The sequence below is a fragment of the Myodes glareolus genome, chromosome 1, assembly GCF_982192425.1.
Source record: "Myodes glareolus chromosome 1, mMyoGla1.1, whole genome shotgun sequence".
Taxonomy (NCBI): Eukaryota; Metazoa; Chordata; class Mammalia; order Rodentia; family Cricetidae; genus Myodes; species Myodes glareolus.
In genome coordinates this window covers 33295075-33320174 of record NC_142026.1, presented here as the reverse complement: position 1 = coordinate 33320174, position 25100 = coordinate 33295075, and the positions used below count along the sequence as shown (strand labels likewise).

The 25100-nt window shown below is 55.7% G+C and overlaps 1 protein-coding gene across 3 annotated transcripts; it reads right to left on the bottom strand.

The window, feature by feature from the left end:
• Positions 1 to 1227: 1227 nt before the first annotated feature.
• On the bottom strand, positions 1228 to 25039 carry Espnl (espin like). Of its 3 annotated transcripts, none has more exons than XM_087904514.1 (9): positions 24691 to 25039; positions 23397 to 23587; positions 21892 to 22078; positions 19592 to 19774; positions 12376 to 12507; positions 6356 to 6473; positions 4934 to 5037; positions 4081 to 4275; positions 1228 to 3076 (listed from the first exon to the last, which is right to left on the bottom strand). In XM_087904514.1, the coding sequence occupies exons 1-9, from the start codon at positions 24982 to 24984 to the stop codon at positions 1457 to 1459; spliced, it is 3024 nt and encodes a 1007-aa protein (XP_087760640.1). In that variant the 5' UTR covers positions 24985 to 25039; the 3' UTR covers positions 1228 to 1456. The 3 variants fall into 3 exon arrangements, with proteins under 3 accessions (XP_087760640.1, XP_087760667.1, XP_087760692.1); XM_087904541.1 differs by having other exon boundaries at positions 1228 to 3070; XM_087904566.1 differs by having other exon boundaries at positions 4934 to 5024; positions 6358 to 6473.
• Positions 25040 to 25100: the final 61 nt, after the last annotated feature.

The following is a 25100-nucleotide window of genomic DNA, read 5'->3' as shown; positions in this document are numbered from 1 at the left end:
CGGGAACAGGTCCCAGGGTAGGCTAGGGCTGTAGGCAACTTGTAGCCAGGACCTATGTTACTGGAATCTGTGGCTCTTCTAGCAACAACACCCTTTACCCACGCCAGTTTTATCTCCCTGGAGGTCCCTTTCTGTGGAATCCCTGCCTAGTCTTTGGTCTCAGCAGGCTCTGCTCCAGTCAACAGCCTTCTACCGTCATCCAACAGCCCCAAAGGTTAGGGCTCCGTACTCCCCCTAGTGGTGATGTGGGGACACTGCAGGAGACTCATGGAGCTGGCCTGTTTTCATTTGAGCATGCCTTTGCTTCAAAGAGGTTGGCTGCAGATCCCCTTCTCATGGCCTGTTGTAGTCTCCTCACAAATCCCCTATCCCAAAGTCCCCATGGTTTCCAACCCAGTTCTTCTGGGCCCTGAGAGCTGGGTGGTGGCTCATCCTTCTGCATGCCACCAGAAGTTGAAGACGAGTCAGCCTTACAGCCAGCTATCTGGGGGCTCCCTCCCTAGCCCCTGGCTGCTGTACCTCTCTACAGTAACTGGAATCCCCAAGGGTGTTTGGCTCCTTTCTCTGTACCCAACTGGGAATGGGGTATTATATAGGTGACACCCAAATGCCCATATGAACACCCCTGGTATGTCCCACCCTTGCTGTATACTGTTCCCAGAAACTCAGTTTACTTTCAGAGGGTGCCAATCTCTCTACTCAAGAGGACTCCTCATCTCTTGGTGGATATTCTTGGTGTCCCTACTCACAGGACCCTCCTGTGCCCTGCTACTGCCTCCACTTGTGGGCCTGGGAGGGGCTGGTCAGCTGGAAGACAAAGGCCTAGCCTGGAACATTCCCTCAGGGATCAGGCAGTATCAGAGGAGAGATGTTGCTTGCATGACAGCGGAGGCTATGACTGACCAGCAGGACAGTCGTCAGGGCAAGGCCACTTGCCTGCCTTGGGGCTTTGAAGTCTCCTCCATAAGCCCTCCTGCCCTCTTCTCTCCTGCTAGGGAGACTGCTCAAACTAGACATGGCTCCACTCGTGTTTTACAGATAGGAGGTTGCCAGGGAAAAAAAGAAAGAAAGGAAAAAGAAAAAGCAGAAGCAGGGCTGAGGTCCGAAGACTGTTGTTGTGGCTGAGACCATTTGCACCATGGAAACAGAAGTGGGACATCCAGGTGACTGCTAGAAACAAGTCTGCAGGGGTGGAGGGGTGGGGGGAGTGGGGTGGGGTGGGGGGTGTTGGTGGGGCTGAAGCCTGTGCTCACAAATGACAAAGATTTTGACCACAAGGCAGAAGAGATGGACGCCATGGCTTAAGAGACCTCTGGTCTCCGTGAAGACAGACTGGAGTCAGCCAACACCATGCCCACTTCGTGTGACTCACAGGGAACGAAGAGAATGAAAAAGAGAAACCCCCCCCCCCAACTCCACCCCACCCCACCCCCAGAGTCCCATTTATTTCACCAGGTCATTCTCCAAAGTTAAACATTTCAGCTTCTTTTTCCTTCCAGAAGGCAAAGCTGCGGTCGATGTAGCCACAGATGTCCCCGCTGTTGAAGCTGCCCGGCTGAGAGTCTGACCCTAGCCTCGGGGTCGCAGGTTCGGGGCTGCTGCCAGGGAGGGCAGCGTGGGGCAAGGAACCTAGTGTCGTCAGGCCCAGCTTGCGGCCAGGTTCCATGTCCCAGGCTGGACCCTGACTGGAACCAAAGTAGCGGGCTTTGATGTCCTCGAAGCCGTCAGACCAGGAACGGCGTCCAGCGGCCACCTCGTCAGTCACCGCCTTGTGGAAGGCGCGCACTGCCTCCCAGCCATGCGCACCGAGGTTCTCGAAGACCTCGAAGCAGAGTAAGTGGCGCATCTTGCGCTCCTCGGCCGGCAGGTCGCATTCCAGAAGCTGGAAGTAGCCGAGCATGAAGAGGTCCAGCGAGAGGCTGTTGTAGGGTACCGGCGCCCCATCCACGTGCGGCAGGAATTGCTCGGGGGACAGGGGCCCGCGCGCCCTGCGACTCAGCCTCCGCAGCTGCCGGGCGGGCACGTGCGCCATGATGGCCTTCCAGGTGCCCAGCAGGTGGGTGATGATGCCGCGCTGTTGCCACAGGTGACCGAGCCGGGGACCATCGCTGGGCGGCGGGGAGGGCGACCGGGGGCCACCGGTGGCCCCGGCGCCCCTGGATCGCGCACGCTGGGCCTCCAAGGTCCTGCAGGCGGCCGTCCTAAGCGCGGGCGTGTAGGCGGACTTCTTCCAGTGGCCGAGGAACAGCATGACGATGCGCTCCTTGCGCAGGCTGGCCAGGTCCAGCCCCGGTCCCGCGCCAGCCTCTGACGGGGCCTCCTCGCAGCTGATGCCAGAATCGCTGGCCTCCTCCGTGTCGCCTGACCGGGACTCCCCGCTCATCGGTTCACCTCGGGGCTGTGGCGGCACCGACCAGCAGCCTCGCAGACACTGGCCCGGCCGCCCTTCCATCTCACAAGGACCGGAGTTCGAGGCGTAGGGAAGATCCGGTGCAGACTCGAAGTTCCCCCGTAGCGTCCGCACAGACACCCCGCACTCCTGGATCTCGCGCTGGGCCTCGCTTCGAGGTGGGCCGGCTATGGCATCCTTGTCCGGGTCTTGCGGGACGGGGACGGGCGGCTTTTCCTCTCCCTGTGCTAGCCCGTTCATGCCCTTCAGCAGCAGGGACATGCTGCGCACCAGGCGACCTATATGGCTGCACCAGAAGGGCAGCGGCTGCCCGCTGGGCTCGACCTTCCCTGGCTCGGCTGAGGCTTCGAGTTCAGGTGCCAGGACCTGGGCTTCCTCGTCTTCCAGGCCTGGAGCCCGGGGTAGAAAGTGACTGTTGACGGTGATGCTGACCAGGGGCTCGGGCAGGAGAGCCTGTAGCTGAGCTGCCAGCCGGCCTAGCTCACTCTCATACTCCTGGCAGCGGCGCCGGAGCTGCAGGTCGTTGATCTGCTTCTCCAGGTAGACAAGGTCATCCTCTGTTAGCAGCTCCCCAAAGGGGCCCAGGATAGCCTGGTGCGTCTGCGAGTACCTCCAGGTCGCCTGTTCTGCGGGGGTGGGGCCCGAACTTCCGCTCTGACTCTGGTCCTGGGCACAGGAAGGCTGGGTTAGAAACCACCACAGCTCATTCTCATTAGCGCTCTGTCTGGTTCCCCATAGCCTAGCCCTTGGACAGCAGCTGGCCCTCCCCTGGCTTTACAGAATGGGAGCCTAGGGAAAGATTACCCCAGAGCACAGGGAGAACGGCCTGTTCCCCATGGTCTCCTCACACCTCTTGGTGCTGACTGTCAAGACGCCCAGGCATTCACTTCACCCTGAGAAGCCCTACCTGCCTCCTCACGAGCCTAGGGATGGACAACATCGTGCTAAGCAGTGTCGAGTTTGTAAGGGGCCAGCAGGGAGACCGCTGCCTTGTGCAAGGTATCCCTCCAAACCCCTTAGCAACCCTTCTCCATATCCCAGAGCCTCTTGTCTCTGCACAACCTTAGCCCACTCGTGGATTCCAAGTGGTTTCCTGGCTGCAGCTCCCCCCCACACCAACTACTGCCGCTGTGCCTCCAATTTCTGAAGACGGGGCAGGAAGTGCAGGAAGTAGACACATTTGTCGAGACAGGCTGCAGCAGGCAGGAATCCTTAGAGCCTGCGCCCGGGAGAGATGTGACTGGTGCAACAGTGTTCCTACTTTGCGTGGCTTTAGAACCATTGCCGGCTGTCCCCGTTGACTGTGCCGTGGGGACAGTTCAGCTCTAAACCTGGACACAGTGCAGTTCCCAAGCCTTTAGGGCAAGAGTCTAGTTCTGCTCGTCTAATCAGTATCCAGAAGCCGGTGAAAGCCCAGGCCAAATCACAGCCCCTTCTCTGCTCTGACACAGATGCTTTCTAGACAACTGCAATCTCCTCAGGTCTCCCCCTTCCCTCACACCACCCACTCCCTTCCCCACAACACCTTCTCCCTCCCCCCCACTTCCTGGAGCTTTGCCCTCCTCCTCCTTAAGGCTCTGCCCTCTCTGGCCTGGCTCTCCTCCTCTGGATCCTCCCTTTTCCCCTCCTCGCAGCACCTCCGGCTCCTCCCCTTTTCCTTCTTGCGGCACCTGATCTTCTGGAAGATGGTCTGCACCCAGGCGTGCCTGCAACTTCCGAACCATCACCTGCCGCTTCCACTCGGGGATGGGCCGGCCCTGTTCATCCTGGGTGGGGACCAGCACATCAAGGTCTCCTGAAGGTAGCCTATCCAGCTGCAGAGTGGCCAGGCCATCATGGGGGTCCCGGGCTTCCATCTCAGGCGCCTATAGAAACAAGCAGCTTACATGTCCTGAGCTTCCCCAACTGCTCCAGTCTCTAGTCTAATACAGGTGAGGCCCTGAGGGTGAGGATGTGCTTCCCCCTCCTCTCTCATGGTGGGGAGGGCGGAGCAGGGGCAGGTGTGGTCTTCCATGGCCTAGATGAGGTTACCTACGGCATGCAATGTGGAAAGGTTAAAAAAAAAAATGATGCTTAAAAACAAACAACAGTCTGTGTGACGAAGCCTAGCCACCAGTTCTGTAGTGCAATGCTTAGAGAGCCTTTGTGGAGCTGTGAGCTCTGAGAGGACCAGCTACACTCGACAATTTTCAGAGTCCTCTGGGACCCAGGGAAAGGTGGGGTTGGAAAAGTGAGGGTGGGCAGGGAGGACTAGCTGGAAGTTGCAGAGGAGCAGGCTCCAGAACCTTCCTGCATGTGTCTGATTGCCTCTTGTGACAGTAGCTTCCAATCCTAAGTGCAGAGGTCAGGACCCTGGGATGACAGAGAATGACTTTGTATTTCTTGTAATGGGGCCTGGCTACTGCTGCCCCAAGATTCTCAACTCCCCAAAACTCGGGGTGTTCAGAGCTGTCTGGGCTGAAATAACATAGGGATGTGTTAGCCTCGAGGTGGAGAGATGGGGGGTGAAGGGCAGACACTCACCTTAAGGGCAGCTGGGAGATTGGTGGTGACCCTCAGAGGGGCTGCACAGCCCATTGGCTCCCTTGAGACAGGCTGACCAGGCCAGGCTGGACTGAGAGTTACAGCTGCCGAAGACAGCTGGAGTCAGAGGGGCTTCGGAAGGGCAAGAGTAGGGGAGAGCAGATTCCAAGCCTGGGGCTCCTGGATCCAGGACAGCCCTGCCCTTCCAGGGACACTAGGACCCTGCAGTCCTGCCCCCAAAGTCCCCCTGTGGTCAGTGGTAAAATACTTACCACTAGAATTCTCATAGAGGTCTTAAGAAGGCTTGCCCTGGCCTGGCCTCCTAGAAAGGTTATATGTTGCCTGATTCTGTCTACCATAGCCCCTCCTGACTTTCCAGCAGCCTGGGTAGAGCTAGGAGTCTACAAGATCTGAAGGTCCAGGGACCTAGACTAGCCCTGCCAGACCCCCAAACCTGTCCTTTTACTACCCCTGTCCCCTGTGCACTATAAACATACACCGTGCCATGACCCTGAGCAAGAAACCTCTGTGTCACCTCCTAGGCAGGCACACAGAAGCATTCACTCACAGGTAGACCAACACACAGACACACACATAGGTAGACACACACGCGCACATGCATGTTCACACACACAGTTGCATACATAAGGGCATATAGATACATGCATGCTCACAGAGAGACATACAGCCACACAGTAGACACACACAGAAAAGAGGCACAAGCATGCTCTCACACATAGAAACACACATGCAAATAGACAAACACAGACACATACATACATAAACACAGACACATACATACACACAGATTGGCACACGCACACTGGCACAAACACAGACATGCTTAGACACTCACGTGCAGATACACGAGTGCATACACAGACACATAGAGACTTCCCTGCACACTCATGAAGATACATGCACTCAGACACAGACACATTGATCCCACAGACACATTTACCCACACAGGCAGACGCAAACTCCTACATGTCAGCATGTAGCTCTAACCTGCCCATGGGTCAAAACGAAAGCTCACTGCATGTGGCATCTGCTGATATTTTTATACCATCCCGTCATTTTGATAAGGGGTGGTCACGGTCCTCTAAAGGTGCTGACCTGCAGTTGGCAGGCCCTTCCCACCCTGCCCACCCTTCCCACCCTTCCTAAGGATACTCACTGGTCTGCTGAGGTCTCTGACCTGGGTCCCACCGAGACTACCTGCTTTCACTTCTGCTTGGGTTACTATGACAATGTACCCAAGATAGAAAATGCCAACCTCAGAGACGACAAAGGAAGCCAGGGCGAAGGATGACCCTATGTGCTCAGTCACCCGAGTCTAGCTCCTAAGAGAAAGTCCCTCCACTTGGGTCCTGGCGCCCTCCACTCCTTGCCCAGACCAGCTCTTCGGAAACCAGCACTCACACGGGGGCCTGCTGAGTCCCGCGTCCCCTCCTCTTCCATCTTCCATGGAGACCCTTTCAGCCAAGAGTGGAGGAGGTGGAAATGGCGGGGGTGGGGGTGTCATCAAAACCGGTGGCACCTGGGGGTGAACAGGCCTGGTCAGTGGAGACTCAGGTGAGTCTGGACATGGGTCTGTCTTGGCTCTTCTGGGCAAGCATGGAGGACCTCCTGGGACATGTGTAGCTCAGAGAGGGCCTGAAGAGAAGTATGCAAGAGGGAGACCCAGGACCCTGTCCCCCTTGTGTCTGCCTGCCCACCCATGCTGGGTGACTGGGTGTCCCAACGGTCTGTACCCTTGCATTTCCAGCTCAGGGTCCCCTAGAGCAAGCAGCCTTACTCCAGGGATAGAGGCTGGGTGACCTATATTCCCCTCGCTCAGCCTCACCCAGATGGGAGCAGGTGCGCACGCAGGCACACATGCCTGCCTGGAGCTGAGATTGGCTCCTGAGACTCACCTGGCTCTCCCCTTGACAGGGGCATGAGGACAACTTGGGGACAAGGGATTCAGTGAGAACTGATGAGGAGAGGGAGGGCAGTGGCAGATTCCTGCAAGCCCATCAGTCCCTTTGCGAGCAATGATCTCAGGGCTTGACCCCAGGCTGCGTAGCGTCCAGGGAATTTGAGCAAGACCCCTAGGTTTTGTTCAGGCTGATCTGCTGTCTCAGGGAGCTGCCCACCCTTCCCCAAACTACTGCACCATTGGTTGGTTTGCCCAGCCCCTAAGAGGACAGACATACTGGTTGAGCAGAGAGGCAAGTTGGGATATTTAAAATTCTCTTCAGTCCCTAAGTGGGGATTGAGTGTCTAGGACCATATACCTCAGGCAGGGGTGTAAGCCAGGACCTGCATTCAGCGATCAAACCAGACCAAAACAGGACCATAAAAGACTGGAAAGGTAGCCCCTCCATGTTTAGGTTGGGTGGCCAACTACCCTTGGCCACGCTGCTGTCCTCAGGCCCTGACCACTGGATGAGCCATTGACCTGAATGGGCAGCCCAGCGCAGCCCTACTTAGTCTCAGCTGCCACTCCTGACCCAGAGAAGCTGGGGGTTCTTGTTCCTACTGGTTCTGGCTAGGAAGAAGAGATGTGAGGCCCGCAGAGTGCTGGTCCGCCTCCCCCATGTCCTTCCAAGCCCTCCAAGCTTGGCTTGGTGCCTCTTGGCTAAGAGCTAATGTGGACGACTTCTTGATCTTGTCTTTAGGACGGCAGGCACCTGAGTTCTGCAGACCAACATTACACCAATGCCCTCCTGGCATCCCAGATGCCCAGGTTCTGCCTGCAGCTAACAGGACACACATAGCGTTCCCTCTGAGCATCCACCCCACCATACCTAGGCCCTGGCACTTCCTTCCAGGGAACAGTAGAAGCCAACCTAACTGTCAGGCCTCCAAGATGGTGCTGGCAAGGCCCCTACCCCACCCCACTCCTGCCCCAAGAAGAACAGGATCTCTGGTTTGAACCAGTCCTGATTCAGAACACATGTCCCAGAGCCAGGGTCTGTGCCAGGAACCTGGGACTCCTGCTGTAGCTTGGATTACAGATCTGCTGTATCTGCCATCAAATTTTACCCACATCTGCAGAGGTGGCCTTTGCCCACACCCCGTGATGTGGCAACCTGCAAACTTTTGGCTTCTTTGAGCCACGCCTCACCCATGGTCAAGGTGAATCCATCCTGTCTTTTAGTCTCACACCACCCAAGACCCTCAGCTCACCAGGCAATAGAGAAACGAAAGCAGCATGGAGCCCCATACACCCTCCTGTGCACCTCAATTATCCCGGGAGTCTGCAAATCCCAGGAGCCCACACGTGGGACCGCAGGGCTGGAACATCTGCCTGCTCCAGCCTGGTTGGCTCTCAGAAGCAAATGCGGGGCAGCCGAGCACAGGGAGCCGTGGCTATCCCAGTACCAGTTGTCAGGGGCTGTAGCAGCTGTACCCCCCAAAGTAGGAGGTATCGCATTAATATTTGAAGGCCAAGGTGTCAGGTAGCCAGCAGGCTGGGGCCAGGTGTGGGATCCCTTACCATGGAGCCTTATGCTCCACAACAGAGGTCCGGGGTGGACCTCTGGGAGGTGGAGGACCTGACATTACCCAGAGGAGCCCGACCTGCAGTACCTCTCCCTGCACACAGTGGAGGAAAGAGACTTTTCAGGGGCTCTTGACGATAGCACACAGTTGAGGGAGGGGCAGCACAGGCTCTGGGGACTGCTCCTGGACCTGACAATGTCTCTAAAGATGCTAAGCTTGACCCTTGAGGGATGTGGCAGGGGTGACCCCATAGGATAGGGACACTTTGAATGTTGTTCACTCTGATATGGGGTGCTCAGGCTCAGGGGTCTTTGGCTGAAACACCAGCCCACTGAGGACATGGCAGCCATCTGGACCTTTAGCATATCAACTGGGGTGGGACTTGGGAGCAAGGGAACCCTTGTGTGGGAGCCTCAGCTCCTCTCTCTGCCATTCAATCTACTGTCAAGAGGATGGGCAAGAGGTACCCTTGCCCACCTCACCCAGGAAAGATCGGGGGGGGGCGTGCTTAGTGGGGCTGGCAGCTGACTCCTCACGTTAGGACAAAACAGGTGGGATGTTGGCCTGGTCTGGGAGAACTGACTCCAGCCTTAGAATAATAGACCAAAAGCTTGAGTAAGGACCTTGAGCTGGCTGGGCGCTGGGCCCTCCTCACCACTGCACAAGAAAGGGCAGCCAGTGTGAGCCCCAAGTCATGGCTACAGGTGGGCTGGAGAAGGTGTGGCATCATGGGGACATCTGATTGGACCTATATAGGAAGTGACTAGCGCTGACCCCTCTGAAGCTGGGCAGGAAGAAGCCTAATAATGATGGTGCCCTCCAGGCAGCAGGAACCCCCACATCCTTGCCTCTCAGTCTTGGCTGTGGACCCTGAGGGAATCCTTGGTATAGAAACGGGGAGGTGCCAGACTCCATCCTTTGGTCCCAACGGCTGGACATACCATGCCCCAGACAGCTGTTCTGAGGGTAACAGTCCCCGTGGCTCCATCGCCTACCACCTCTTTCCTTGTTTTTGGTGAGATTTGAGCATTACTGAGCCTGCCATGCATTAGTCATGGAGAGCAGCTGTGGCGAGCTGGGTTACAGGCCTGTAATGCCACCCGGGCTGAGAAAATCATGACCTCAGACGGAGCTGGACACCATTCACTGCAGCTGAGATTCCATTACTGTGGGCAGCCACCTCCGCTCCGCCCCAGACAAGACTCTGTCCAGGGAAGTCCCCAGCCCTCTCTAGCCCCAGTCTTCCCACAGGTCTGTGAAGGAGTCCCGGAACTCCCTGCAGCGAGAAGAGGGTGACCGAGCTGCGGCCATCCTGACAGAGCAGGAGAGGAATGCTGCTTCTGCCCCCAGACAAGGTCTTCAGACCTGCTTTGAGGATGAAGAAGTCAAGGCTGGGACCATGTGCCCAAGAGGATCCAGCACTACACTGGTGGGCGTGAGTAGAAGGTAGGCAAACAGGGCAACCTAGACCATAAGGGGTGAGGGCTGCATTCCTTGGGCTTGGCGGTCTGCACACATATCGTGCAGGACTGCAGTGAATAGCGGACTCTTCCAGAACAGGCTTCAGACTCCCGCACCAGGGAGTCAGGCTACCAACCAACTGAGGGAGGGGTGGGCAGCAGGCTACTGCCTCAGTAACCAAAGGGCCTCTGTCCTACCTAGAAAAGGAGGCCCAGCCTCTTGCTGTGTAGAGAAACACTGAGATCCAGGCAGAAGCAAGGCCTGAACTTCCCCAGGACTCCATGCAGGCCCCACACTCAGCAGAGAAGGTCCCACAGAGCCCTGATATGAAGTGGTCATCCCTTTACCCTTCAGGTGCACCCTTCAGGGGACCGCTCTTGACAATAATGACAGCCTAGCACTCAGGTTGCCTCTCCTGGGCCCACAGGCCCCCTGGGGGCAGCTCAGGACAGGACAGTGGTGTCCGGGGAATAATGGATTTCACCATCTCCTCAGGCCCACGGGAGAGAGCCAGCGCAGACGACCTCTGCATATTGCGTTTCCATCAATATTGCATCAGGCGCTCTCCCCCTGCTGCCGGCCTGCAGCTGACAGCCTGTCCCTCCCACATGAGGTGGGAGGCCTAAGGGACAAGTCTAGCAGTGGCGGAGTCAGGCTCCCCTATCCGTCACCAGGCACCATCGAGAAGACACCATGGTGACCAAACTCTAACCCTAACTATGACGTTCTAAATGTTTCCCGAGATATACACCACTGAGCCCCCACGAGGTCAAGGGTCAGGCATGCAGGGCCTAAGTGGGTGCCCACATATGAGCAAGAAGGAAGGTATTGGGATACCAGAAGTGGATGGACCATGTTAGGCCCATGGGGGATTCCATGCAGACTTGGGAGTACCAGGTACCATAGTCCCCAGGTAAGAAGGTGTCCTGATACCTTGGGTCCTATATAACTTCGCAGACACAGCTAGAACCAGACCAACCCCAGGAAGACAAAATGGGCTTGTTGCTCTCAGCCCAGAGGGACAAGAGGATAAGCAGAGACCCTTTCCCTGGGGTGGGGTAAGGTCCAGGGTGGGGGGCTGGCTTGCCAGACTATAGAGATGGAAGGCTGAGAACTTGCATGGACAGAGAATTCTGGCCTTGGAATTCACATCATGCCTGGGGTGGGAATAGTCAGGGACTTTGGGAAGCTAGATGGGACCTGGTCCATGGGAGCAGGCACTCCTGCGATGGGGAGGCAGGATCAGCCCCCCTTCCCACCCCCTGATCTCAGCAGCTAGTCAGGACAGGGCAGATCCCAGTGAGGACAGGAGCCTAGCATGTTCAGTTGAGGTATCCCTGGCTTCAGAAGGTGCAGCCCCACTTACTTTCCAGAAACCAATCTGTCACTTGCTCAGTCCCAGCCAGAGAAGGGAGTTTGCTTCGACAGCCACAGCCTAGTGGATAGTCCTTGGTCTACTTCCAAAACAGCTAAATGCCAGGTTCTGAGTTTTCTACCCCAGGCGGAGCCCCACCCGAGTCCTTGCGGTCCCCTCGAACTGTACCCCGCTGGATCAGGCGTGCTGCAGTAAAACGTGGCTGTGACCCTGCGAGGGACCTAGCACAGGCCAAAGAGCCAAGGAGAGTTTTGCTTCAGTTGGTTCCTGGCATTCTGAGGGGACGTCCTCATAGGAGAGGAAACATGGAATCCCCTCTAGTGAGCCCCAGGGGGACTTCACCCCCTAAACCTCAGTGCCCCCACCTGGACAGGGGTGAGACAGGTCACCTTCCTGAAGGGGTGGCACCATCGAGGACTGGAGGGACTCATCATGGTCACTGCCTTGGGCTGGATGTGGAGGGAGGGGGTGGAGTAGGAAGAGATGCACTGGGAAGAGTCAGATCCAAGTCACCAAACAACACCCACAAGGGACACCCTCCTGCCTGCCCCACTCCCCTATCTCCTCCCCCTGGCCCTCTGCTTACACCAACCCACTCCTCTGTAAATTCCTTTCTTTGTTCAATCAGCAAACTATTGGACTCTGTCCTTGCTGGGAGCAGGGACTCGTTGGAATAGCCAAGGATCCCGGCGCCAAGAGATGGCGGGATGGAGAGTCACACGTGGAGTAGGGTGAGCCTGCTATCTCTGGAGAGGGATAGGCTATGTGAGAGAGATCTCAGCCTCGGTGGGGTCTTTCTTCTACCCCTTAGCATGCTCAGCCTAAAGAAACATCTCCAAGACATAAACAGTTTCTATGGTCCACGTGACAGGCATGGCTTGTCCCATACAGCCTCAGCCTCCATCACAGACTAATCCCTGTCATAGGACCTTCCCATGACAGCGCCTGCCCTGGCCAGTGTTGCAGCCTGGCTTCCTGACTCACTGGCTGGGTTCTTCCAAGGCCTTTGTTCCTGGTAAGTGTCTGAGGTGAGACACTAAGGTTAAAGGAGCACCGTGGTCAGCTGCCAAGCCCACCTCCCCAGTCCTCCAGGACAGACAGGGCCCCTAGGTTTTACCGGGCGAGACATTTCCCGCAGGTACTGGGCGCAATCCTGGTGTCCGTGATAGTCTGCCAGATCCATCGCTGTATAGCCATCTTCATCCCGCAGGAAGGGGTCTACGCGGTGGGAGAGCAGGGTCTGGCAGCACTGCGGAGAATGGAATATTCCTATGACACACGTAGCTCACTGCATGCCCATCAACGGGAACATTCAGGCCACCTCCCTGGCTGCAGGCTTGGCCACTCAGCAACCAGAGCCAGTTACTCTGTCTTTCCCTCACAGACTCCGTCCAGAACGGAATGAGGCATCTTTCTCAGGTCGGTAAGCCAGACCCTTCAGAGCTCATGGCCGACGCGAGACCTGGTGGAGGCACAGGCAGAAGCCATCTAAGCTGGATAAACTGTGGGAGATTCCGGGGTAGCAGGAGAGGCTAGGATGCCCTGGATGGGAGGTTATAGGATCTGCAATGACAGTGTAGAGGAAGGGGAGAGAGTGCCATGTTTGGCCCCAGATGGTGCTGGAGAGAGAAGGTGCAGCCTGGATGGGATGGCGGCAACGGTGGGGGAAGGACTTTGCTAGAGTGAAGGATGCCCTGAGTGCTGACACCTGTGAGCCTGAGGTGGCTGGTGAGACATGGCCAAGGAGCAAGTCTGGACCTCTGAGGAGGCCACAACAGGACGGATGAGCAATGGGTGAGCAGATGGGTCCCCTACAGGGAAGGAAGTATGGCAACTGAAGGATGGCACACGCATGCCTTCTAAACACCAAAGAGGATAAAGAAGTGAGGGCTGATGAGGTCAAGCCCAGGAGAGGAGGGGGGACTGAGAGGAGCTAGCCTAACACCCAGATCCACCCCGCCCTGCACAGGTGCTGATGAACAGGACTGTTCTAGTAGCCTGAAGAACTAGGGACCAAGGAGACCAGGAGCTGCCTGTAGGGCACTAGTTAGCGAACGGCTGTGTAGGCTAAGGGTGCCTATGAGCCAGCTGACTGTCTCACACTTCAAAGTGGCCCAGGAACCTCTAGCACGGAATAAAGATTAAAATGGACCCGGGCTTGTAGTTCTTGCTTTTACCTTATGATTTCTTATCGTAAGGGCAATAAGAAGTCACTCCAATTACACCTAGGGAGTAGTCCCTAATTAGAATGTCCAGCACCCAGTCAGCAGCAGTGAAGAATTCGGGGAAATAGGAGAAATGGCTGACTCCAACAAATGGGTGCATAAAAACTACCATGGTCATGACTTTCAGAGAAATGAAGCCGGAGTATGAAGATTTAGTCATGGTACTATAGGCAATAGATGTGATGTGGGGCTTGGGGTGTGGTTCAGGTGGCAGAGCATTGATCGAACATGCACAAAGTTCTAAGTTTTTCCCCTAGCCCTTCATAAACAGGTGTGCTGGTGCAATACCAGCACACGGAAGTGGAACTGGGAAGATCAGAGGTTCGAGGTCATCCTCAACTATATGGTGAACACAAAGCCAGCCTGGAATGCTTCAGACTTTGTCTCAAAATTAAAAAAAAAAACAAAAAACAAACCAACCAAACAAACAAAGCAAATACCTGATACAGCAGATTGAAAATGACAGACAGGGCATCAAAAGACGATTGTAATTAGGAATGAAGACAGGAGAACTAGACAGAGATCATGGGTCAGCAGGAACCCATGGGGGAAAAATTGTACTGAATGAGGTCACCAAGGCCCAGAATAACAAAAGCCACATGGACCCAGCTTCAAATCTTGTATATAACTTGAAGCACAGGTTGGAGCCAAACAGAAGAGGCCAGTAGGACCCACATTCAGGGGAGGGGACAGACTAGACAAAATCAAAGCAAAGTATTGAAACACTGGGCACTGAAAGACAAGCAGGGAGGTGTGTTGGGGTAGGCGGGAAACAGGGGAAGGCTAACCATGAGGGACGGTATGTGGAAGACACCTCACAATCCAGCTGAAAATGTAATTGCGGGGATAGCAGAATGCCTGCGGCATGCGAGAAGTGCAGGATTCTGGGAGTTAAAGCAGAAAGGGAGGGTGGAGGGCTGAGAATGGAGGGCTGAGGAGAGGTGGAGCCAACCAAAGCTAAGACACACGAAGATGCCTCACGGAACCACACTGGTTAGTGAGCTAATTTCAAAATGTAACTTTAAAAAAATGTAACCAAGATACTGCAGACCCAAGAAGGAAACAGGAAACCTAGCGGACATGCGCCATCATCAGGATAGCATCCTTTATCTATCTCCAATCTGTGGCGCTACTGAGAAACAGTAGGACCTTGAGGAGGTTGGACCAAGCAGAAGGATCTTAGGCCAGTGGGAATACTGGGACTCTAATTCCTGTTCACTCCTTCACTCCCTCTCACAGAGGTGAAGTACACAGAGCTGAGCCCCAACCCAGGAGTTCCTGTAACAACGTTCTGTGTGACCCCAGGCCCACAGCAACAAGACAGAATGACCGTGGACTGAAAACTCCGAACCTGTGAGCCAAACAAACCTTTCCTCCTTGTGAGCCAAGCAGTCTCCATGATTGAAAGCTGACTAACGCAGGACAGTAACGTCCAGCATATGTATAACATGAACTCCAGATGGAGAGGAGAGACAGAGCGGGGCAGAGATGCTGTCTGAGAGGCCAGGGTTGAGACCGACAGCGAATTCCAGAGCACAAATCTAGGAGTTCAGCAAATCCAGGCAGCGGAAATAAGGCCCACCTGCCTACTGTTCCCTCATGGTAGACAGGAGGACAATTTCAGAACACAGGCCCCTGGACTCCCATGGACAAGGGCTGGGACGCACATTTTAAAGCACACACAAAAGAGAAAGGCTGGAAATCACAAAGATTTTGGTGTTTTCTTCCCCTAGGCAGGGTCTCCTGTAGCACTGGCTGACTGACTTTGTTATGTAGCTGAGTCTGGCTTTGAACTCTTGATCTTCCTGTCTCTACCCCCCAAGCCCTGGGATTGCAGGTGTACAGCACATCACAGCACACCATAGCTGACTTCCAGCTACCGGTTTATTTCTGGTGATGACATCCCTCACTCCTGACGAGGACATTACGATATATGGAGGCAAACATTTAAAAAGAAGGGATGCTTGCCATCCAAAGCCGCACTGAGGGAGCCCCCAACAGATACACCAGACTGCGGGACAGCCATCCCACGATTCCACGTGGGAACTCTATCTGCACGGGGTGGGAAGAACGTGTAGATTTGTGAGTTTGTTTTATTTAAAAAGAGAAAGCTGGTAGGATTTTAAGAGCTGAAGAAACACAACTGTTGAAGATGGCTCTTCCCCAAGTCCCCCGTGACTGCTTTCTCTTACCCCTTCAGCTTTTCACACTGATCTCAGCCCTCTGTCGGAAAAGCTGAGGCCTCTGTGTCCCCAGCTGGAGGCCCATGTCCGAGCTGGAAGGAGGGAACACACAGTCCTTTCTACAAAGCCCCTGTGCCCCAGGCTCCAGCCCTATCTCCCAGCCACTGTGGAAGCCTCAGCTTCTTCAGGTTTACAGAGGGGAATGAAGAAGTTAGGAATGCTTCCAAGGCCATGAAGAGACCCACATAATGATGAACTACCCATCCACCCCGGTATCTCCAAGGCTGCCCTGTGGACAAGCTGGAGCTCCAGGTCGCTGAGGACAACTGTCCTGAAGCCTCGGCCCCAGCACACCCTGCACCTTCTGTTCCCAGCGCGTCTTAATACCTCACTCGCTATCCTAACACAAACACTATGTGTGATAGCATCGACCCGTACACGCCGTTTCTAAATAATTAAAATCCTGCACTGGAAACCGGAGGGCCAGATGACTGAATCAGGCACCGCTGAGAAAGGTAGCAAGAGGGAGGAAGGCCCCAGGGGTTCCGTTGGACTTTGCGTGGGGTTCCCTGCTCTGTCTGCAACTCTGACCTCCAGCTCAGATGTCCTGAACAGGACTCCTGACCACAAGAGGGCAAGGGAGTAGGTGGAGATGCCAGTGGCCAACTCTACCCAGCTGTGAAGGCTCTCAACTGTGCTTAGCTGTGCACACAGGGTCACCGGGAACTACGGCTTCCTCTTTAATTAATAAGCTGAATGGCAATCTTGGCCACAGGCTCACTTCATGGTTGTGTCAAGATCACACAAAAGGTTTTTTTTTGTTGTCCCTGTTTGGGTTTTGTTGCTGGGTTTTGTGTAGTTTTTCCTTTTTGAGACAGGGTCTCCCTATGAGGATGGCTTGAGATGTGTGATTCTCTTGTTTCTGTCCCCCAGGTGCTGGGATTATAAGTGTGCATCACCACACCTGGGTTGTCGGTGATGGTTTGATTTACCTGTATGCAGAACCATGACAAATTTAGCAATCAGAAGGCCAGGCTGTTGTGGCCGGGGATGCGGTTCAGTTGGTAGAGTCCTTGTCTAGTGTGACCGAAGCCCTGGGTTCAATCACCAGCACCACACAAACCAGGTTGGGTAGTTTATGCCCAAGGTCCCAGCATTCAGGAGACAAAAGCAGGAAGATGAAGATGAGAAGCTCAAGGCCACCCTTGGCTACGTAGTGAGTTTTAGGCTACACAAGACTGTTTAAAAAACAAAGCCAGCATCGCTTCTTGGCATTTTGGCTGAGAACAAGGGTAATGCCAAAATAAATAAATAAATAAATAAATAAATAAATAAATAAATAAATAAATAAAATAAGAGGGCCAGACCAGTAAAGCTCCAACACCAGGCCCAGCAATTGCTTTCAGTGGTCAGTGGCAGCATTTTTAAAGGCGGGACGGAATGGAGTGCCTGTCCCCTCGTGTACACTGTGGAACCATTCCTAGAGAGGAATCCAAAGCACAATCTGGTCACAAGTTGGCCAGGTGTGTGCACACGCATTCAGTTTTAACCGAGGCAGTGAGGCACACTGAGGAGGGCACTCGTTCAGAGGGTCACAGACGGTTTTCACTGCTGCAGATCGAGCTCTGAGCCCTGAGGAGGTCCACTAAATGCAAGTGAATTCTTCGCTGTGTGGGACCATTCTGGCCGAGCCAACATTCCTGTCCCCATCATGAGCCTAAGAGCACCCCAATCACTGTAACCACCCAAGCCAGCCCTGAGTTTCCAGGACCCACAGAGGGATGACCCCCACAGAACCCACTGGCTGACAAACACTTCCGGTTCTGCATCTGTTGAGAGAATGACTGTGGACAAGGGAAGGTGTGGGCACACCCTGCAGGGCACAAGACTCAGTGGATGGTGGATCCTCCACAGGATAGGGCATCAGTTGGTACCCCGGAGGTTTCTAAATATTCTTTCTGGAGTTAGTTGGGTAGAGAGCTAAGATAGTCTTAGCCACTCATCTGGCCCGAGGCGGTCTCACGCATGCTCGTCCTGCCCTCCTACCACAGTGCCCTCCTTCAGACAGCGTGAACTGTGCCTGCCCTCACATCCTACAGCAGCCTGCGGTGACCTCCCAACACCGCTTTACAGCCCTTCTGCCCATGAGTTCTCTCTTCCACCAGCCTTGCTTCACCCTGCCCTCTTCCCAGCCTCCACCACCACACTGACCTCACCCAGCCCTCTCACTCCTTCCCGTGAGCGCCCACATCATGCCGTGGCTCTTTGCAGATGGGTTTACTGATACTGTTCATCCATGGTCCTCCCATCGGGCACAGGTGAGCACCCCCTGGGGAATCTGCAATAGTCCTCCTCTGGCCCACCCAGGACCAGTTAAAACCAGAGTTGAAGGGTGGAGTGAGATGCTGGCACCTTTTGAAGTTCCATGAAGGTTAAACTAAGCTGGGGAACCGCTATTCAGGCCAAGGGCTGCAGGCCACCTAGGTGCCCCTGTCTTAGGAAGCCTGATCTGTGGCACCTGTCATGGGACAGCGATGGTTGAAAATGGAAACAGGAAGTACTCATGGGCACAGCTGAGAAGCAGGGCTGCAGCTGAGCAGTAATTACAGGGAAGGCCAGAGCCTAGAGCAGACACATTACATTTATTTATATGTGTATGGGTGTCTTGCCATGTATGTATGTTTGTGCACCACAGGGGTGTCTGGTACCACCCTGGTTTTTGGTTTGCTTTCATATGCCAGGGGGCAGAAAGGCAGGAACCCAGCTGTGAGCTGCTGAGGACATGCATGTTTGCGAGCCCTGGATTCTGTAAGACTTAAGGGGAGGACACGCTCTTCTGTGGGCCCCTTCCCATGAAGCCCATGGAGCTATAGCTACTCTCGCTGGGTCCATGGGCTTTCACACAGTTTTGCATGGGAAAATAATATCAATAATATCTGGACTCCACTGCCCTGCATCATCTTTTCCTGAAAAGGAGCTGGGGTGTGCTTGGGGCTTGATGACCAGCGGACAGAGCTCAGAGTGTCTGTGGCCAGCTGTAGGCCCAGCAGATCCCCTCAGGGTGGGACGGGAGGGACTCCCTTCTTTAGCACACTGCCACCTGGCATTCCTTCCAGACAGGACAGAGAGGGTCCCCGAGGACTCTGGCAGGCTCCTCTGTTCTCCAGGCTCGCCTGGCCCAGGTAGGGGACGGAGCTGGAGTGAGCTGAGCGGGTATTGCGGGAGAGTCAGGCAAGTGAGAGGGGTCCCTGCCTGGAAGGTGAGGGAGGTAGAGAAAGGTCCCTGGGTAGCTTCCACAGGCTGGTCCAGGATTGCTGTCAGTGACTCTGTGACTGCACTCTGTGGGGTTTTCTTGCCTGGGTTCCTGTTTGGCTGGGACACTGGGCCCATTGGATACATGTTGTCTCCAGGGACAACCCCCATAGACGAGCCCAGTCTGCCTGGGGAATTGCAAGGCAACCGTGGCAAAAATCAGAAACACATAAGGCATCCAGGAAGCTGGAGGGGACCAAGTGCAGCTCAGGTTTCTCAGCACAGGAAGGGTGCGGGAGAAGGAACCTCCATGAGACCAGACCCAGACAGGCCACCAGCTAGCTGCCTCAGCCCTCAGAATGGAGCGCCTCCTGACCTGTGACATTTTGCCCTTGCTTATAGTGGGTTCTGGAGGTTCCTTCCTGGAAACTGGGCCAGCTAGGCCAGCAGGTCTAAGTTATGCGACATCAGCCTTTAACCACACACACACACACCCTAGAGCAGGGAACAGGGTCTTTCTGGGCACCTAGGGCATGTGCTCTGCCTGCCGTATCCCTTTTACCCTTATAGAAGGGTAGTGCAGGCACCCATTTCAAAGGACTCCTGGGAGGACTCGAGGGCACATTGACAAAATGCCAGCTCAGAGTCCTAGCCCCCCCCCATTGCAATATACCTCCATGTGTCCATTCTCGGCTGCGTCATGCAGGGGAGTCCCTCCCCAGGAGTCTCTCGTGATGGGGGCACCCATGAGCAGAAGCCGGTCAAGAATAGGTGTGTGGCCACCCCGAGCTGCGAAGTGCAGGGCAGTGGCTCCTTCGTTATCCCGTGCTGTCAGACCGATGTCTGTGAATGTGACCTGGTGAGTGAACCCAGGAAGACAGCTGTCAGCTGAAGATGGACCCGGGGTAGCCAGGTCCTCAGGGAGGAAGGATGGTGGCATTCAGAACAGAAATGGGACTCCCCACCTGTGATCCTCAGTTGGCAGTGGAGATATCCCTAGGAAGTCTTAGGGCAGAGCTGGCTCGCCCCACGTGCCCTGTGACCCATACGGCATCCCAGGCCAGGGTAGGTTATATGAGCATAGGACTTTAACTCTGGAAACCCACAAGTTAAATGCCACAACAAGAGAGGACCACCACATGGGCACTCAGCAGTAGGAGAGGCAGAGAGGCCGCTGGCACAGGCAGCCCCTGGGTGTTTCAGCTCCTCTGGAAGCTATGGCACCTTCCTCCATAGCTCTGGCCCAGAGTTGGTCACATGGCCTGGGGCCTATCTTGTTGTTTGGGGCCTTGTGGCCTGCCTTTGTGGCCTGCCTTTGTCTCTGGCCTCATCTGCCCCGTGAGGGCACCTTGGGGCCAGCTGGGGTCCTCTTAGGCTTTCCCGTCAAAAGCTGTGTCCCCTCTCCCACGGGCTTGCCTGCTGAAGTGTGGGCATCTAGGCTTGCCTTTGTGTTCCGTGGGGTCAGCAGGAAGCTCCTTAGAGGAGGGGCTACGGGCTGATGTTTCTGCCCTTTCTGCTGCTGGCAATGGGACCAGTATTCTCCACGAAGGCAAGATTCCCCTCCATGATAAGGAGTCTTACCACTGAGCTGTGTCAAGACCTATAGCCCACTGTGTTTGTCAGGCGAACGTGTGCCCACCTCAGCACAATCCAAAGGTCTCAGGGGATTAACTACCCATGCCCTGCCACAAATCACCACCGTGGCTGCTTCTCCAACACATTCCCCTGGCTGATATCCAGGTGGCAGGCTAGCCGACTCCAGTCTCAGACCTGGGACACAGTACAGGTGAGGGTCATGGTCTCAGGGACTGAGTTAGATCTGCAAGCAAGGCCGTGACCAGGGCCTTGAGAACAAAAAGGTGTTGGGGAACTGGGCAGCCTGGAGCTGAGGTTTTCTCCTGGGGGAACTGGGGTGGTGGAGCAGCACACACAGGTGACACACTAGTGGCCGGGCAGGTGCTGTAAGGAGAAATGAAGGCAAGTGACACAACCTCTAGGACCCCTGGGTGGTTGGGGTCCAACCAAAGGTGGGGGGAGTATGCTCTTTCTGTGTCTCCTCCCCCTAACTGCCAGGCCCAGGGAATCCAGGTGACGGACAGGACCCAACCTCCAGATGGCGGGTGAGAATGACGGCTATGGTGCCAGCCAGATGTGTTGTTGGCCGGGTGCCAGTACCAGGGACACCCAGGGATCTCAGAAAGGCACAGCAAGAACGAAGACCCTGAGAGGAGGCTGAAGGGTATGCTAGAGGAGGGGAGAGCCCCGCCCCTGCCTTCATCATGGACAGTCAGAAGGACTTTCTATCACACAGGCAAATTTTGGCATAGAGCCCTTGTCCACCACCTAGGCCCCCCGCCCACCCGTCTTTGCCACTCCATCCAGACCAGAGTGTGATGCGTCCTTTTTGGAGAAACGGCCTTGAGTCCTGCTCCCCACCACTGTACACTTCAAGCTACTTCCTGTCCATCTTCTGCCTATTCCTCCGAGGGGCCCTCCCAACTCATGGGCACCATGGAATCGCTAGTGGACTCTCGAAGTGCCTGCCTCCTTCAGGGGTGGCTGGGTTTTTTGTGAAGGTGAGAAGACCCTGGCCCACCCTGGCCCAACTCCAGTCACTCTGGAGTTTGGGATTTCTCTCCTGGGAAAGATGAGGGCCTGGCTCAGAGCTCTGGGGCACCAGGGCTTGAACATGGACCAGTGGTTCAGGCCAGGTGTGGCATCTGTGACAGAACACCTGGACAATCAGCAACACCGAGTGGACTCGAGGGAAGCACCCAACTCCTAGGAAGGGGCCCCGAGAGCCCTGGGGGCTGCTGTGTCTCCTGCGGTTCCACAGGCACCTCGGAGTTCCACCCCGTACTCTGGGTGACCTGTGACCTGTGTTACCCCGTGCCTTAGAGAGCCTCCCTTCCAGGCCCAGCTGGCTCTAGGGCCTGGACTCCTAGTGTCCTGCTCCCCACAGTGCCCTCTTACCAGCCAGACAACCAGAGAGTAATGGCCACGGGCGGCCGCAGCGTGCAGTGAGCTCATGCCATCCAGGGCACGCAGGCGCACGTCGGCCCCACAGTCTTTCACCAGGAACTGCGCCAGATGCAGGTGGCCCTCTTGGCAGGCCAAGTAGAGCGGAGAGGCACCGTTGCGGGTCTGCTGGTTCACACCACTGTGATGGAGGGAGACTCGTGAGGCCTGCACCCAGAACTGCCCCGGGAAGGCTGAGCGCCCCCCGCCCTGCACTGGGGGGATTTTCCGCAGGTCACTCGTGGGCCTGTGTGAACCCTTTGTGAACTCTTGGTTCCCAGTGACCTTCCCCAAGCTGACATCATCCTCGGGTGACCTACATGTCCTTGTCCTTGATCCCTGAACAAATAGTCTGAGTTTCCCTATTCCTTCCAGCCTCTGCCTCCAAGCGCTCTGTGCCCCACCCCCTGCAACCAGAATCCTTCCTTTCTTTCCTTGCCTGGGTCAAGTTTACTCATATCAATCATTTTGGACGGAGGAAGGTCACAGTCTTGACTGCCTTCTCAGCCACCCTGTAGAGACACAGAATGGACCCCTAACTCCCAGGGACCCCCTCTGCCTCTGTGGCACTGTGGCTGGTAGTGTCTGCTGTTGCCACTGAGCAACCCTGATGGGTATAACCTCTGTATCTGCTGAGCAGCGTCTTCGCTTGGCCACAGTGGGACTGGGTAAGGTGGCCTTCTTTAGCAGTAAGGCTTGGCTCTTGACTACTCCTGGCTGAAGCATATTTATCTTCTGACTGTGCCCTGGCCTTGTTCTACATCCTCATGTCTGGGGCCCTTGAGCCAGCATGCCACTTAGGCACAGGAGACAGGGGAGCAATGACCTGCTTCCACGGACACCCTGCAACTCCCTGAGTGACTTTGGATTCACCCCAGAGGGGCACCTCTACTCCATCATGGAGGGGCCATTACAAGCTTCAACTGGCAAAAGGGGAAACAGGCTCAGAGCTGAATGAGTTGCTCAAGGGGCAAGGGTTTGGGTCTCTGCTGTCAAAGCCCCTCTGCCCTGCTTTGCTCTAACAAGGTGAGCTTTGTACAAGGGCTCAGACCAGAACACAATGAAGGAGGGAAGAGAAATTTGGAGGCCGCTTGCCTCAGTGGGTCTGGTCCTATCTTCCCTCATCCACCAAACCTAGAAGGGTCAGGTATAAGGCCTTGGATTTGATGAGGCTGGTCCAGTCAAGGTGATTCCAATGTGGAGGATGAACCCAGATCAGCATGACTGAAGGCAAGCACCATTTGGGTGCAATTCTTGCGGGTCCCTGACCAGTGCAATGCTGCAGCTCTGTTTAAAGGCTCTCCCTTCCCCATGCAGAGCCTGCATCCATGCCTTCTGCCCCTGCTTTTTCTCTGGCTCTGGAATTACAGGGCCTGCCTCAAAGGTCACCAGCATGTGCCTCTCCTCTGTGCGGGCTCCCTCGGTGGCCAGTCTCCATGGGCAGGGTTCTGGGCTCTCACCTGCTGTGGGCAGCTGTCAGGAGCTTCACACAGGTCAGATCGCCACTAACAGCAGCGTGGTGCAGCGGTAAGGCCCCCTCCAGTGTCTCCAGTGTGGCTGTATGGCCCTCCCGTAGCAACCACTCCACCAGTGCCGGATGGCCAAACCGGGCAGCCAGGTGCAATGGGGAGACACCCGAGGCATCTTGGTCCTACCGGGACATAAGCAGGATGCTGAGCCTAGGCAGGTCCCAGGGCAGCCTGGCTGGGCACCACCAGCATGGCCAGCTGACTGAGGCTGGTCTCCTGGACGACCCTATAACACCTGCTGCTGGCTTCCTTCCTGCTTCCTCCATCCCCACCTTGACCGAGAAAGAAGCTGGGCTGGACCACTGGGATCCCTCCCCATCCACTCCAGCTCCCAGCCTTTCTGATCAGTTCAGTCCCTGAACATTCTGCACGTGCTTGGAAAAGCTTCAGCTAACACAGGGATTCTCGCTGCAGGTGTTCCGGGACAGAGACCTCTAAACCTCTGCCCCTCATCCCACCCCAGGGTGGTCCCCAAGACATTTCTCCTGAAGGTGTTAGGCATCTGGCAGACCTGGGCATTCCCTGAGGATACCATAATCCAAAGGGAATCTGGAAACGGGCAGTGCCTGCCCTCTGCTCTCAGGGATCATTGGAAGAGCCCTTGAAAAAAGGGCGTGGAGGTTGGAGCAGTTCTACGCCCTATGCTGCTGGTGTCTCTGTCTCCGTCCAACTCAACGGCTTCCTTGTGCTCCCAAGCATGCAGCATGGCTGACAGCCTTTGTCCCTTACCTGCACCAAGCAGGAAGAGGCATGCAAGCAGAGACAAGGCTGGTAGCTCTAATAGACATGTTCTAGCAGGATGATCACCCGACTTGAGAACCTTCTCACTAGGACAATTGTCAGCCTATGTCCCCAGGGCTCCAAGATCCTGAGAGCCCAAAGTACCTCTTTACAACGCCACTTCTTGACTCTTTGGGGGAATAGGTCCTATTGATCAGGTCTGATCAGAGATGGGATCCTGAACATAGGCAGGGCCATCGTTGGTGGCCCTAGGTGCTCCTTGCTGGGGGAGGGGTGGAAAAGCCCAGGTGACTTTTCTGTGTATATTTGAGGGTGACTGATGTAGGCCTTGGTGTTCAAGGGTTTGTTCCGGGTTTTTTTGAGTGGTGGTGGTGGAGGGCAGTGAGAGGCAGAGGCACAGATCTCTGACTGAGACAGAGCTCAGGACCTTCCAGGGACCAGACCTTCTGGACAGCAGGCATAGAGCCACCCTAGTCTAGCTTACCTGCAACCCGCAGCCCCCGTCGTGGACCAACCAGCACAGCTCGGCCAGGTTGCCAGTGGCGGCCGCATCATGAACTGGCGTGGCCCCGTTGTGTGCCTGCTGGTTGCCGGGCAGCTTGGCCCTCTGCACCAGGAACTTGACACAGTCCAGGTGGCCAGCCCGGGTGGCATGATGCACCAGGCCAGCCCCCAACTCATCAGTGATGCCTGGGCTCAGGGCACCCGCCTCAAGCAGCCGCTCCAAGGCGGCTACATCCCCATCCTTGGAGGCCGCCAGTGCCTGCTGCTCTTCCATCCTAAGTCAGATTCTCAGTGGCGGCTTGTGAGCTTGTGTGCAGGCCCAGCAGAGCTTCCTGTTTCAGGCGTGGACGCTGCTGAGGGCTCTGGTTACCTGATAAGCGGCTCGCTAGG